This window comes from Aureobasidium melanogenum (assembly GCF_000721775.1).
Source record: "Aureobasidium melanogenum CBS 110374 unplaced genomic scaffold scaffold_5, whole genome shotgun sequence".
NCBI classification, from domain to species: domain Eukaryota; kingdom Fungi; phylum Ascomycota; class Dothideomycetes; order Dothideales; family Saccotheciaceae; genus Aureobasidium; species Aureobasidium melanogenum.
Window position 1 is genome coordinate 766,827 of NW_024470057.1, and position 13,026 is coordinate 779,852.

At 50.2% G+C, this 13,026-nt stretch overlaps 6 protein-coding genes across 6 annotated transcripts; 4 read left to right on the plus strand and 2 right to left on the minus strand.

The window, feature by feature from the left end:
• Positions 1-628: 628 nt before the first annotated feature.
• Positions 629-1,936, minus strand: M437DRAFT_44193 (WD repeat domain phosphoinositide-interacting protein; the record flags this gene model as incomplete). Its single annotated transcript, XM_041020870.1, has 1 exon — positions 629-1,936. The coding sequence occupies one exon, from the start codon at positions 1,934-1,936 to the stop codon at positions 629-631; it is 1,308 nt and encodes a 435-aa protein (XP_040881838.1).
• A 649-nt stretch (positions 1,937-2,585) lies between these two features.
• M437DRAFT_82809 (uncharacterized protein) lies at positions 2,586-4,707 on the plus strand (the record flags this gene model as incomplete). The annotated part of the gene is made up of 3 exons (XM_041027814.1): positions 2,586-3,341; positions 3,398-4,048; positions 4,105-4,707. The coding sequence occupies 3 exons, from the start codon at positions 2,586-2,588 to the stop codon at positions 4,705-4,707; spliced, it is 2,010 nt and encodes a 669-aa protein (XP_040881839.1).
• Positions 4,708-5,365: 658 nt separating this feature from the next.
• M437DRAFT_44184 (uncharacterized protein) lies at positions 5,366-7,390 on the minus strand (the record flags this gene model as incomplete). Its single annotated transcript, XM_041020868.1, has 6 exons — positions 5,366-5,483; positions 5,574-5,793; positions 5,848-6,285; positions 6,339-6,494; positions 6,547-7,201; positions 7,259-7,390. The coding sequence occupies 6 exons, from the start codon at positions 7,388-7,390 to the stop codon at positions 5,366-5,368; spliced, it is 1,719 nt and encodes a 572-aa protein (XP_040881840.1).
• Positions 7,391-7,857: 467 nt separating this feature from the next.
• Positions 7,858-9,129, plus strand: M437DRAFT_11085 (uncharacterized protein; the record flags this gene model as incomplete). Its single annotated transcript, XM_041018593.1, has 3 exons — positions 7,858-8,652; positions 8,710-8,938; positions 8,999-9,129. Coding segments are annotated over 3 exons (1,155 nt in total), but the record flags the coding sequence as incomplete, so codon positions are not given.
• An 884-nt stretch (positions 9,130-10,013) lies between these two features.
• M437DRAFT_64442 (uncharacterized protein) lies at positions 10,014-10,788 on the plus strand (the record flags this gene model as incomplete). The annotated part of the gene is made up of 3 exons (XM_041024422.1): positions 10,014-10,214; positions 10,281-10,631; positions 10,687-10,788. 3 exons carry the CDS (start codon positions 10,014-10,016, stop codon positions 10,786-10,788), a joined length of 654 nt encoding a protein of 217 aa, XP_040881842.1.
• Positions 10,789-11,554: 766 nt separating this feature from the next.
• On the plus strand, positions 11,555-12,268 carry M437DRAFT_73740 (Alg14-domain-containing protein; the record flags this gene model as incomplete). The annotated part of the gene is made up of 1 exon (XM_041026096.1): positions 11,555-12,268. The coding sequence occupies one exon, from the start codon at positions 11,555-11,557 to the stop codon at positions 12,266-12,268; it is 714 nt and encodes a 237-aa protein (XP_040881843.1).
• Between the last annotated feature and the right edge of the window lie 758 nt (positions 12,269-13,026).

Consider the following 13,026-nt stretch of genomic DNA (forward strand, 5'->3'; position numbering starts at 1 on the left):
ACTTGTATGATTTTAGGAGGTTTGGAAAAAGGCCTGGAGTGTAGTGATATGTGTCAGTATGGTGATGATCGGTCGACACGAGGGAAGTGACCGCCAGGAGCTCTATTTCGATAAATTTCCACACGATCGAACCCACTCATAACACGTTCTCAAAACAACGTAACGAACCAAGATGTAGATTTAACGAAGGCGACGATGGTGTGATAAGCGGTATTGAAAGTGAAAGACAGGGTGACATCCAAAACAGGAAAATCGAACGGCTGCTACACACGCCTCAGCACCGAAGGAGGAGAACAAGATACAGCGGATTGAAAAGAATAACATTAAAAAGATTGTTAAATTGGTAGTGGAGACTTTGTAGAGCAGTCAGCATTCGTCCGCTGAAGGACGAGAGACTAGTAAGAAAAAAAGAGAACGCCATTCCCAGATGCAACCATCCGAGTGCCTAGCCAAACAAACGCCAGTCGCTGTAAAAAGTGCAGCAATAACATTCCTCTGCCTCTAAAACGAGGAAGAGGATTCGGAAGAAAAGGAAGCTATATGAAGAAGGTCAAAGGTGATGGTCGGATACACGTCAGCCTCGATTGACAATGTCGTCCACCCAGAATCATCTTCCGTTACCAGGATTCTAATCGGTGTTGAAACCACTATGTGTCTCACTGCGTTCCCGCACGGAATGTTGTCTGACTAGTCGCCCTTCGCCGCCGTTCTCTAGGTCAATGTTGTATATCAAAAAGTCGCCTTCGCTAGTGGCGACCATGACCTCGGGAGCTGCCTCGCCCATGGCGACAACGCTTTTGACAGGCACACCATTGCGGCCCTTGGGTATCTTGACCCAGGCAAAGTCTCGAGCTGGCTCCCAGATCTCGGTAACGGCATTGGGCAAGTATCCTGCAGCACGCGATACTAATGTTGTGGAGACGTTCTGAGAGGTTCGCCGCATCATAGACATCCAACCTGGAGATCGCAGCGGTTTAGCAGATGGATCTGCGGGAGAATCGCCAAGGATGGAACTTGACGAGGGATCAGACGAGTCGTAAGGACTTTCGCTACGTTGCCGTTGGTAGCGTTGCGGCGTTGTAGGAGCATCAGAAGGTGCTTCTAGTCCTGAATCTGGTACGGCATTGTCGGCAGAGAGGCGGAAGATGTGAATGGTCTCGGTAGCGCTAGAAACGCACAATAATGTGCTTGCTTCATTGAATGACATGCAGTGAATGCGAGCTGGCATACTGCCCCTGCGAAATTGGTAGACCTTCTGAGCCGAGGGAATGGCAAATACCCTGATGACAGTGCCCTTTTCCGAAGCGGTAGCTAACAGTGTACCTTCCTTGTTCATTGCTATACATGACAGAGGAGTCTGATGGGCAGTAATGACCTTTACTTCTTGCATGTCATTAGCATTGTAGAGCATGACCTCTCCACTCATTGGTTCTGTAACTCGAGGGCCAGACGGAGGTACGTGATTTGGAGCAGGTTGCGAAGTGTATTCTTTTTTGCGCATGGGATATGCAATGTAATTGTTTGTCGAGTCGGGAGACAGGGCGCAGATGGCGTAAGGATTCGAGGGAGTGACGATTTCCTTGAGGACTTTCATGGACGACACATCATAGACGAACATGAGGTCGTCCATGACGACGAGGAGCCGCTTGCGATTCAGTCTGACAGCACCGACTCTGGCAGGAAAGGTGAGCTCGCAGACGGTGGTCTGGCGTTTTGTATTGACTATGCGCAGGAGTCGCGGTGACAGGACCATGGCGACCAGCGAGGTTGAGAAGAGCATCTCGAGGATTGCAATATCGCCGGACGCGCCATTTTCGGTAAGAGGGGTTTGGAAGACGAGGGCGAAGGGGTTGGTCGAGTAGACGCGCATGCCATCCGTGGTCGCGACCGCCAGGAAGCTGTGGTCCTGGTTGAAGGTGATGTAGTTGAGCGCCATGACGAAGAGAGGCTGACTAGGGTTCGGGTCTAGCAATGTCGAGTAAACGGACTGAGGGCGAGGCCCATAGTCTGGGGTTTCGCGAATGAGTACGAGTACGGTATGCACGTCAGTGGATCGTTGAAGGACGAGCTGCACGTCAGTTGGCGTGTGTGATGCTTTAGGAAGGTGGGCTGGGGTGTGTCATAAACCCGAGCAGTCGTGCAGGACACTGACTCAGCGCTGTGGCTGTTTAGCCCTGCCTGCCTCGTGCCTTGCGAGCGTGACAGCAAGGGCTTACCCACATTGTTAGGGTTAGAAAAGAACTATGGTTGTACTTGAGCAATACAGAATCTTGCCCTATAATGCAGCTGCGAGACACTGAGATTGTTGTAGTTTGTATCTGCAATGGTTGTGAAAAACGAGAGCCAAGACATGGACTCGAGGAACAGGCCGCTGCGTGAGTACTTTGTCCAAGCGCGTAGTGCGAGGGGGAGACAGTCACCTCCGAGCCAGTCTGCAAAGAGCATCACCCAAAAAACCAAGACATCTATTGTCGTCTTCAAAACCGTCGTCAGTACATTGCAAGACTGCAGGGCTTTGTTAGGGCTCATCGGTAGTCAGTTCGTTGCCCTAGACGCAGGCCCAGAGATCCGACCAGAACATAAGGATGAGTACGGGCGAGATTCCTTTCACCGATCAAACCATCGCTAATGGCCTCTCGCGCTCATCAGCCCTCAGTCATGGCTTTGCCCAAGGCCATGGGACTAAGCGCCTCCGAGACGACGTCTCAAACAGCTTCTTCGACTCTGAATCATTCCTGCCCGTGTCGCAGAAACGCGCCCGCCCCGACCTGGTCTATACCACCGCGGACGTGAACCCCGAGTCGTCATACATTGCGCCCGCCTACGACTCTCAGACTCTGGCCCTGTACAACAGACTGCCGGACACCGACTTTGCCCTATATCACCCACACCTCGCACCCACCCACCCGAACCCCGGGTCGCAGCAATTTGAGCCCGTCCATACACACTCGCACATTGTCTCGCAGTCGCTCCCTCAGTACCAGCAGCAGCCCTCATACTGGGGCCTGCCAGCCCAGCACCAGCACCAGCAGCACCAACACCATCAACAAGCACAACAACCACTCGCTCAGCTGTCGTCGCAGCCCCATTTGCAGTCGGCTTTCCAGCCCCATCCCCAGCCACAGTCGCTTCCCCAAACTCCTCAGCAATACTACACTATGCCTGCCGATCACGTGCAAAATGCTTCCTATCCTACCAATACCGACTGGTGGCAGCCGCGCCCGAGTCCGAGCAATGCTGTGCTTGAAAACTGGAATTACCAAGCCGAGGAGCCTTGTGTCTACGGTGCTGATGCTAGCCAACATCTCAAATTGCAGAGCCTAGCCACTCTGGACAATCTCGTTCGTTGCTCTTGTATATACCCACCTATAACCCCGAACACTAATCATCTCCGCAGTCTACGCAGATCATTCTCAACCTCGCCAAGGGCTCATTAAACGACATCCTCTTGCTCACCGCCGGCCGGGATCATGAAGGAAGTCAAGCCTACTTCACAAGACGGACCCTCTTTGACCAAACGCGTAAGGTCTACGCCAAGAATGCTGTCTTTATTGACATGCATACCTTGCCTGCTTTCACTGCTTCGCAGCAGGAAGTCGTACGCAAAGCGAACCGTGCAATCTTCATTTCCAGTATTCTCGAGGGCCACGACATCAGCTTTTTTGACCTGGACTCTCGTTTCATGGAAACCTTCGTCTGCCCGGGCCAGCGTCTGCTCAAGTGGCAGGGTACCATCTTTCTCGAATTAAAGACACAGGCTTATATCGCAGCACTCATGAACAATGACGGCCCGTCAGACTCGCTACTGGATGAACTCTTCCCTAACGATTTGGCTGACCAGCTCCTGTCTCGTCATCCAGACGCTCCAAACCTGGCCCCTAGTGAACAAGACTTCCTCGACAGGGCTCGCGCTAGGAAGCAGTATCTGTTCGACGAACCACCCTATGACGCGTACAGTACACTTCCTCGGAAGTACGGCTGGCATGATTTCCTGCGCGAGTTTGCTGTAGCACTCAGCAAAAACGTCGAGGCTATCATCAACAACCCTGTAAGTCATCACCATAACCGAGTTTTGAAGAACTCAATAGACTAACAAATCTTAAGGCACGAACTCCTGTCAGCCAGCCTGGAGTAATATCACCATCAATCAGAGGCCGCGGAACACCGGGTAGATTCGGAAGCTTGAGTAGCCCGACAGTTGGCGCACAAGACCCAAACAGTGGTCATGGAGATCACAACGGTGCACAGCAACAGCGCTCACCACCACAACCAGACCAAGAAACATCAGAGATTGGCCAATCTAGATCTTCGCCAAAAGCACGATCCAAGCCGAAGACTGGTGCGAGCGCTACTCAGCGGCAGCCTTGGAAACAAGAAGAAGAGGACGCGCTGATGGCCGGTCTGGCTGAAGTCAAAGGTCCTCACTGGTCACAAATCCTCAGTCTCTATGGTCGCGGTGGTAGTATGAGCGAGGTGCTCAAGGACAGGAACCAGATACAACTCAAGGACAAAGCCCGCAACCTAAAGCTGTACTATCTCAAGATGGGCAAGGAGGTACCCGAATGCTTACGAGGAGTAACGGGCGAATTGCGCAAGAGAGGCGGCGCACGCGTACGCGCCGCGCTAGGTTTAACAGACGATGATGGGCCACCGACGAAGAAAGGGTCACGGTCCGGCACACCACTCGACCCGTCGTTGAAGGCATAAGCCAGTTGGCCTTGATGGTCATGGCCCTTGCCAAATGTACATAATTATGTTTCGTCCTGTCGATACTATTTTTAGATCGCTTGCCAGCTTGGAGGGGTCGGATATAGAAAACCTGCCTTTACTCTATTCATTCGTCCTCAGCTCCGCGGCACCGAAACTCCCAGTGAAATGTTCTTCAACCGCATAGCTTGAAGCACAACAATAATCGGCTGAGCAGATGTTGTGCCCCTGATAATCGAATTACAACCCGCTGTTTCCAAGATCCTTGAAGCTTAACAACAGAGATTCAGTCGGAACGACACAGTAAACACGAACAACAAGGTTTGAATCAGAAGGAATAATACACTTTGACCCCTTGTCGACCATTCCAAACTCAAAGCACACATCGTTCGACCAGTGTGGACGCTTTTTGTCTCGATACAAAATATGGTCCTCTTCTGGATACGACGACCCCATGTGTTCTGTGAGAATTGCTCCTTACTCTTCCGTCGAGGGCTAGCCAATGCAAGATACAAGAAGGCCAGATGAGGTGGGAAATGAAGGCATTGTTTAGCAGCATATGATCACAGACTGACACATTGTGTATCTTGTTCGCATCTGTCCATAGTGATATATTTACATTTGTGAGCTTAGATTTAAGAAGAACGACAGCGTGCCACTACCACATAAACCTCTGTGTCTTTCCAGGTTCCGACGGCCACTCAAAGCCCCAGTTCAAGAAAACGTAACCCACTCCCGTATTGATAATGATAAACCATAGCGTCTCAAGATAGAGCCTGTGATCGTGCTCTGCCCACAAGACAACATAGAACCAGTTTGCCCAGCTCTGGCGATCAATGTTACGTCTTTGTCTTTCTTTATTCCACCACTGTTTCCAATTCTTGTGTGTTGGTCTCGCCATGAGTGAGGCGCCAGGCTGTGCTTGCGGAACGCGTAACCGCCACATTATCCATGGCAGAATGAAGTATCGGGGTTCCACTAGAGGAGCGGTGATGAGTTGCAAGGCAGACACACCAATCCATACCATAACAAAGCTGATGGTGCAGCCCTCTCCAAAAGGTGCATCGTTCAAACGAAGAAGCTGGCCTCGCTCGTCGCTTTCGCAATCGGTCTGATTCTTCTTTGATGCAATGCCTTTACCATCGTCCTTTTCGTCTTCCTTGATCTCGAAGAGTTGGGCGGGCGCACCAAGGGTTTGGAGAACAGACCATGCGCATGACATGTAGATTGGGATGGCGAGATATTTGATGGCGGGGTGTAAGAGCAGATAGCGGAAGACATAGAAGGTGAAGTGTCTGTTATCGGCAAGAGTGAACGGATGTACAATGGTGTTGAACTTCACGGTCACAGCGATGACTGCTACGAAGCCAATAACCACCGCAGATCGAGGCAGGAACTTGCGTCTGCTGAAGATCAGAAGCGGCTCCAAAATAGCCGCAATTGGAAGAGACGCAAAGACGGAGAGTAATCCTTGTGCAACGAATGGATAGGTAAGACCAAAAGAGAAGAAGCTGGTGTAAGCCCAGATGTACAGCATCTGCGGCAGATGTATCGTGGCAACATGGTTTGACTTGTCGCCTGCCAAATGAAAGATTAGTCTGGTAACGGTGATCCGATCTTTGGAGACGTACCAAGCACAACTCCGCCGTTCCAGAGAACAAAAGAAACGAAGAGTCCAACAACAAGCAAATAAGGCCACACAAGCCTCACGACTTTGAGCAGTGTACGAGGGAAGTACAAAGCACGCAACGCTAACGTCACCGTAGAAATGCAGGTGAGCCAGAAGTCTATATCATGTCAGGATCCAAAACAAAGACGGAATGATATGTGTCAACTGACCGTCCAGGATAGAATCGCGCATTTGAGGGTCATACAAAGTAGCATCGCCCCACGCCTGCAGCACAACAGACTTGCCGTCGGGTGGTCTTTCACTCTGAACATCTTGGTGCAGTGCGCCGAGTGCTAACAAGACGATAGGGAAAATTCCAACCCAGAAGATGTTGGTCTGACGAAATGAGAGGGATATGATGGCCAAGACGATGGATATGCAAGCCTGGAAGAAGGAACTCGGACCGCGAGAATTGTTCTCCAGTAGATGCCTTGTGAAAAAGAGGACACTCAAAGTGGAAGCGACGTCGGTGTAGTAAAGGGCACAAAAGAAAAACAGAGGCGGGAAGAGGCAGACATTGAGAGCGGAATGAATCTGTTGTGGACACAGAGTGGCCAAAGGAAGTAAAGGGGTAGACTTTTGGGAGGGCAACTGTTTGGCAGAGCGCGGCGAAACAGGAGGAGCAGTGTGAAGAAGGAAGAAAAAGATAGCAAAAAGAGAAAGAGCATTGACAAATCTCAGAGCGTCCAGATCACATCGACCAGTGATTTTATAGAATAAAACAGAGAGGATATAAAGACCAGGTGGAGTGGTTATTTTGGGATCCCAGTGCCAGTAATTACCACGACAGTATTGTTGAACTTGGCCAACATGGAAGACCTCGTCCTTGATGAAATTGTTAGAACTAATATAGAGGAAGGTAGTACAAGATGGTGAACATACAAGGTATGGCTCGCGGACCTGACTCGAGACGGCATTGAACCAGATACCTATGGTAACAGGTAGAGTAATGAGGGAGAGAACCAAGGGGACCGAGTTGTGAGCGACGCGGCCTTCATGGTTCTTTTCTGACATGGCGACGAGCAGTCTTCTTGTCGTGGTGGAACCAAGAGGACGTGTCGACCAGGGACGGTAGATGCCAAGAAGGAGATGGCCAAAAAGTTGCCATGAATCTCAAAGCGCCAGCGTCACCCCACGTTTTGGAAGCAGCGACGTGATGGGCTTGACGGTTGGAAGCAAACGTGAGCAGTCACCATCAGCATCATCATCTACCTCTTGTGTGATAGTCAGTACATGACTTGACCTGTGACTCTTGGGGGTATGGCCCTGCTATGAACGCGCTCAACATCCTGTCGGGACTGAGTCCTCCGCCCACACCCAGCCTCCCACCTACTCCATCGCGTTCGCGCACAGGAAGCACCGCCAACAACGATGCCGACCACGCTTCTTCGTCAAAGAAACCCGATCCTTCCTATTTCGACGACTTGCACAAATCCACAAAGTTCTCCACGTCGGCGCCTGCTGCCTCGTCCTCATCGCCATGGCTCCTTCCGTCTCGTGTAGCCTCGATGCTCATCACAGCACTCAAGCTCATTCTTGACTTCATCTTGGCTCCGTTCCGATATTTGGGCGCTGCCTTCTACGACTCAAACGGCAAATTCTCTCTCCTCATACCAATGCGATCCATGCGCCGCTTGTTCTCGCCCGAGCCTCGAGAACCTGCCCCTCACACATCATCCACCAAGCCACAGACACGTCCACGAGGCACCTCCGTCGATTCGACCACCTCCTCTGTTGCTTCTGACTCCGAACGAGACGCTTTTGCATCTTTTGACCAAGGTCCTGCCGCCAATACTCGCTCCAAGTCTGCTGCCGACAAGGATGAAATAGCTCCCGCTAAACGCTCAATTCGTATCAAGCTTCACAACAACGAAGATGCTCTGCGCCGTAGACGCCAACGCAACACTTCGGATGCCGAAAAGTCGGACCAAGACAAGGTCGCTGCTGTTGCGAACTCTCTGAAGTCCCCAACAAACTCGGCTGCTACAAAACTCAGATATCCCCGCGCTCCTGCTCCTCCTAGACCTCTCGTACCCAGGCGTCAACCCTCCTATGTCATGACTTATAATCCCGACCCACCCAAGAAGACACTTATCATCGACTTGGACGAGACTTTGATTCACAGTATGGCCAAGGGTGGAAGAATGAGTACTGGTCATATGGTCGAAGTCAAGCTCCAAGGACCCATTGGAGGAAATGGTATGGTGCTTGGTCCTCAAGTACCCATATTATACTATGTGCATGAGCGTCCATATTGCCATGACTTTTTGCGCAAGGTGAGATTTGGTGCTCCTCGAATATCTACCTTCGTCTACTGACTCTGTCATCATCAGGTTTGCAAATGGTATAATCTGATAGTGTTCACGGCATCTGTACAAGAATACGCCGATCCTGTCATTGATTGGGTTGAACGCGAACGTAAATACTTCAGCGGCAGATACTATCGTCAACATTGCACATTCCGCAATGGTGCATACATAAAGGATTTGACACAAGTAGAGCCCGACCTGAGTAAGGTCATGATTCTCGATAACAGCCCGATGAGCTATATTTTTCATGAAGGTGAGTCAAATCAATTTCCTGCCCGACATCATGAATCTGTTCCTGACCATCATTCCTCAGACAATGCGATTCCCATAGAAGGCTGGATAAGCGATCCTACGGATAATGACCTTTTGCATCTGGTGCCTCTTCTCGAAGGATTGCAGTACGTGACGGACGTACGAGCTCTTTTGGCATTACGGCTTGGGCAAGCGGAACGTACATGATACCAATTTCTTGTTTTTTAATTTCTACTGCATCTTGATTAGCGAGTTTCATTTTTGACATATCTCGACTCCATGAGAGGCGCATCAAAGATACATGAAGTGTTTCTACCTTGGTCACATAGAGAGACCGCTTTTGTGGCGGTGTCTGCTAAGGGTTAGACTCGTCTCGTGTTTCAATTCACTGCATTTGACTGAGAAGAGCGCAAAGCGCGAAACATGCCATTTCTTTGGCTATACATTTTGTAAGGTACGTCTCACAGTTTATGCAGGGGTATGAAGTAGTTGCTCTGTCCATGTATGCGGTCAATAGTTCTTGCAGCATTGTGATGTGACGTCTCCCAAGCAATGAGATGTGCCGACCTCGGATGTGAGATCTACGAGTAGAATATGGAAAGTGGTTCTCGAATCCTTCGCTTGGTGCCTAGAAGTTGCCTGATTCGAGGTTGTTTGATTGACAAAGCGCCTGTCGATCACTGTCCTTGTGCCTGCATGTGCCAGATTGCGGCCCCCTGTCTCAGGGTTCGTCCCCATGAACCGGTCAAACCACAACCACAACGACTTTTGATCCCATGGTTTCTTTTAGTCTGGTCTTGGTATGTGTTCGGTGGCTTGTAATAAAGCGAGATTCAGGCATCTATACTGCGGCATGCCGAGACAAGAGAGGCTGAAGCTCGTAAATTAGTGCATGTTGGTGTGGCTACTATTCTAATTGAAGCAGGAGCAAATCCTTCGAGAGAACCTGCAATTATATATGTGCAGTGATTTCCTCTTTCTCTCCATAAGCAAACTTTCTCTTGACTTTTGTAGATCAAACATCGACATCTTTGAATACTCACTGCACGACCGCAAATCATCAATTGATCATCACGATGCGTTCTTCTATCGCTCTCTTGGCTGCTTCTGCTGTCGGTGCTCTTGCAAAAGACACCTTGACTACCTCGCTTTTCCTGGGTGGTTCGCAGAACGACGGACAGCAGTTTGCTGGATCAGTCGTCTCCGCAGGCCCCAGCGATACCGTCTATGAACTCGTATGCACGGAAACTGCTGTTTGCGGCACTTTGTCCCTTGCTGTAAGCAATCTCCAAGTTACTATCCTGTTTGATACTATACACAGTTTTACTGATGCGGAGGCATAGGCAACCCTCACTGTTGGTCCATCGCACCTCGAATACCAGTTCGCCACGGAAACCATGGGCGTTGAGGCCTCTGTCTCCGAAAGCTGCGATATCAGTGGAACTGCCTCTGCTGTTTGCCAAGTCACTTTCAACATGGAGATCAACGTCCAGGATATCACTTCCACAAGCACATCTATTGAGACCACCACGACTCTCAGCGAGTTGGGCATGGTGCCTGTGGTGCTGACTGCTGGTGTTGAGAAGCTATCCGCTGCCACACCTGCTTCCGCTCCCGCTTCGTCTACTGCTTCGGCTGCTGGATCATCAAAGGCCTCTGGCTCGGCAAATGGTGCTTCGTCGTCCAGCACATCTGTGAGTAGTACTCGGTACTGTATCGTCTCAGCTTCATGACTAACTGAAACTGTAGGGTGCATCTTCTACTATGTCGAGCGGCAGAGGTGGCGATGTTCTGGCATTTGTCATGTTCTCGGCCATCTCGGTATCGGTTGGTGCCCTCATGGTCCTTTAGAACTAGGAAGGTGTTTTGCAGTTGATTATCCTTCAGACGTCTCCGGATATCATGCGACCAAGATCCCGATACTGTTTCCACCTTTTGTGAATTGAGAGACAGGGACATCGCATGACCAAAGAGAGGTTGATGTTGCATGAGTGTTGTTAGTCTGTAACTCCGGCGTATGAGAGGTAATGAAAAGATCATAGTAACTCAGTTGTCGTGGGCTTCCTATTCTTCTTTTTTGTTGTGGTACAGGATCAAGTCCATCGAGCTCGATCTTCCGCGCCCTCAGAGCTGTATGCGTCGGTTCTTTGATGTCCTCGTAACCTTCAGGCATTGCCTCGGGCCCAGTAAAGTAACACTTGTGGCATTCGTAGAGCTCGTTATCATTTGGGTTAGTATCTGGTTTTTTTTTTCTACCACAACTAGACCATAACCACTTCCATGCTGGAGGCGTCGACCTCGATATTGGTAAAAAGAAGATGAAATTGGTGGTCAACAGCGAAATGTGTACGCAGGCTCGGGAGGAGGTTGTCCGAACGCCGACGTCTTTCACATGTCAAGGCTCCACAGCGAGTGTTTGGCAGTCGCGTTCAACCTCCTTTCACAACCAGCAGTTCGACCAAAGGCATCATTACGCAAACATGAAGAATATATAAGGGCTAAAACGTACAGGAACCGACACCTGTTCTACTTGCGATCGCATTGACGACAGCGAACTCCCTTCTTTATTATCCATCGGCCGCCAACTCAAAGACTCGACATCATCAAGCCAACAGCCATGGCTTTACTCAATACTTCCGTGCTCGCGATCCTGGCCACATTCGCCCTCTTCGCTATCCAATTCACAACTCTGCGCATCCTGTCCCTGGCTCCTCACCGACGCGCCCCACCAACACCTCGCAAACACGGCACACCTGCCCACCTTCTGATAGTCCTCGGCAGCGGCGGCCATACGGCAGAAATGATTTCGATGCTCCGCCGTAGCGCAACCTGCCCCAAATTTACTCGCCGCACCTGGCTGATCTCGTCCGGCGATAACTTCTCCGCATCCTTTGCCAAGGAGTTCGAGCAAGAGATGGGTGACAAGAAAGGCACGTACAGGATTGTGCAAGTCAGGAGAGCAAGAAAGATACACCAGAGTTTGATCTCTGCGCCTTGGAGCTGTCTCTTGTGTTTGTGGGATTGTTTCAAGGTCCTAACGCCTTCTTCTGACAAGCAATATGGATATCCGGATCTGATCCTTACCAATGGTCCTGCTACTGCCACAATTCTGGTCTTTGCCTCAGTTTTATTGCGATTCTTCGGCTTGCAAGGCAGTTACGGCACAGGAGAGATGCGCACCATCTATGTTGAGAGCTGGGCGAGGGTCAAGAAGCTCAGTTTGAGTGGAAGATTGCTATGCTGGGTGGTTGATCGCGTTCTGGTGCAATGGGAACAGCTACAAGGTGCTGGAGTAGGAGGACGAGCTGAATTTAAAGGTGTCTTGGTCTGAGGCATCATTTGAGGATTTAACGCAAACCACAGCATACTATGCTGGCAAATCTGGACGGAAGCCCTGTAACTCACCTACGATTACCTCGCGCCGGCAGTCTACAGTCGAAGCACTAAATCGTTCTTGAACACCAGAAAGCACTCGACTCAGGCAAGGCCGTTGCCTAGGCTCTACGATATCTGCAACATAGCAAACGCGACCCTGACTGTGACGCTCAGATGGTGCAATGTCAAAAAAGATGCCATTCACATGTACTGCTATCTCCGAAGAACAAAACCAGCGCACGCGCAAGAAACGGCCGGCACAATCGGCGAATACCTCCTTCCTTGAGAACATCTCTGGATCTTTCACTTTCCTTCTCTTTTCTACGTACCATCAACAGATAAAAAAGGGGTCCTCAGATCGAATAAAGGCCACATAACAGTGGGCAAACAAGGTTGAAAGGTTGAATTAGAAATCCGGAGGGACGCCAAAAACGGATAGAGAAGCAGATTAATTTCAAAGACATGAAAGACATCACAAGGGCAGCTGATCCTTGGAGCAATCAATCTCAAAGAAGCTGGAAGTAGGTTCCCAAGAATGGCACCGCAACACTGCGAAATAAAGTTAGTCAAACATTCATAATAGAACAAAGCAGATGCAAACATACCCCATAGCCATGGTGGTCAATATACCCAACGTTGCCCTCTTCTTGATCTTCTCCTTACGAAGCTCAATCTCAGTTATACGTTGCCTCTTTGCCGGACGCTCGTCAACTT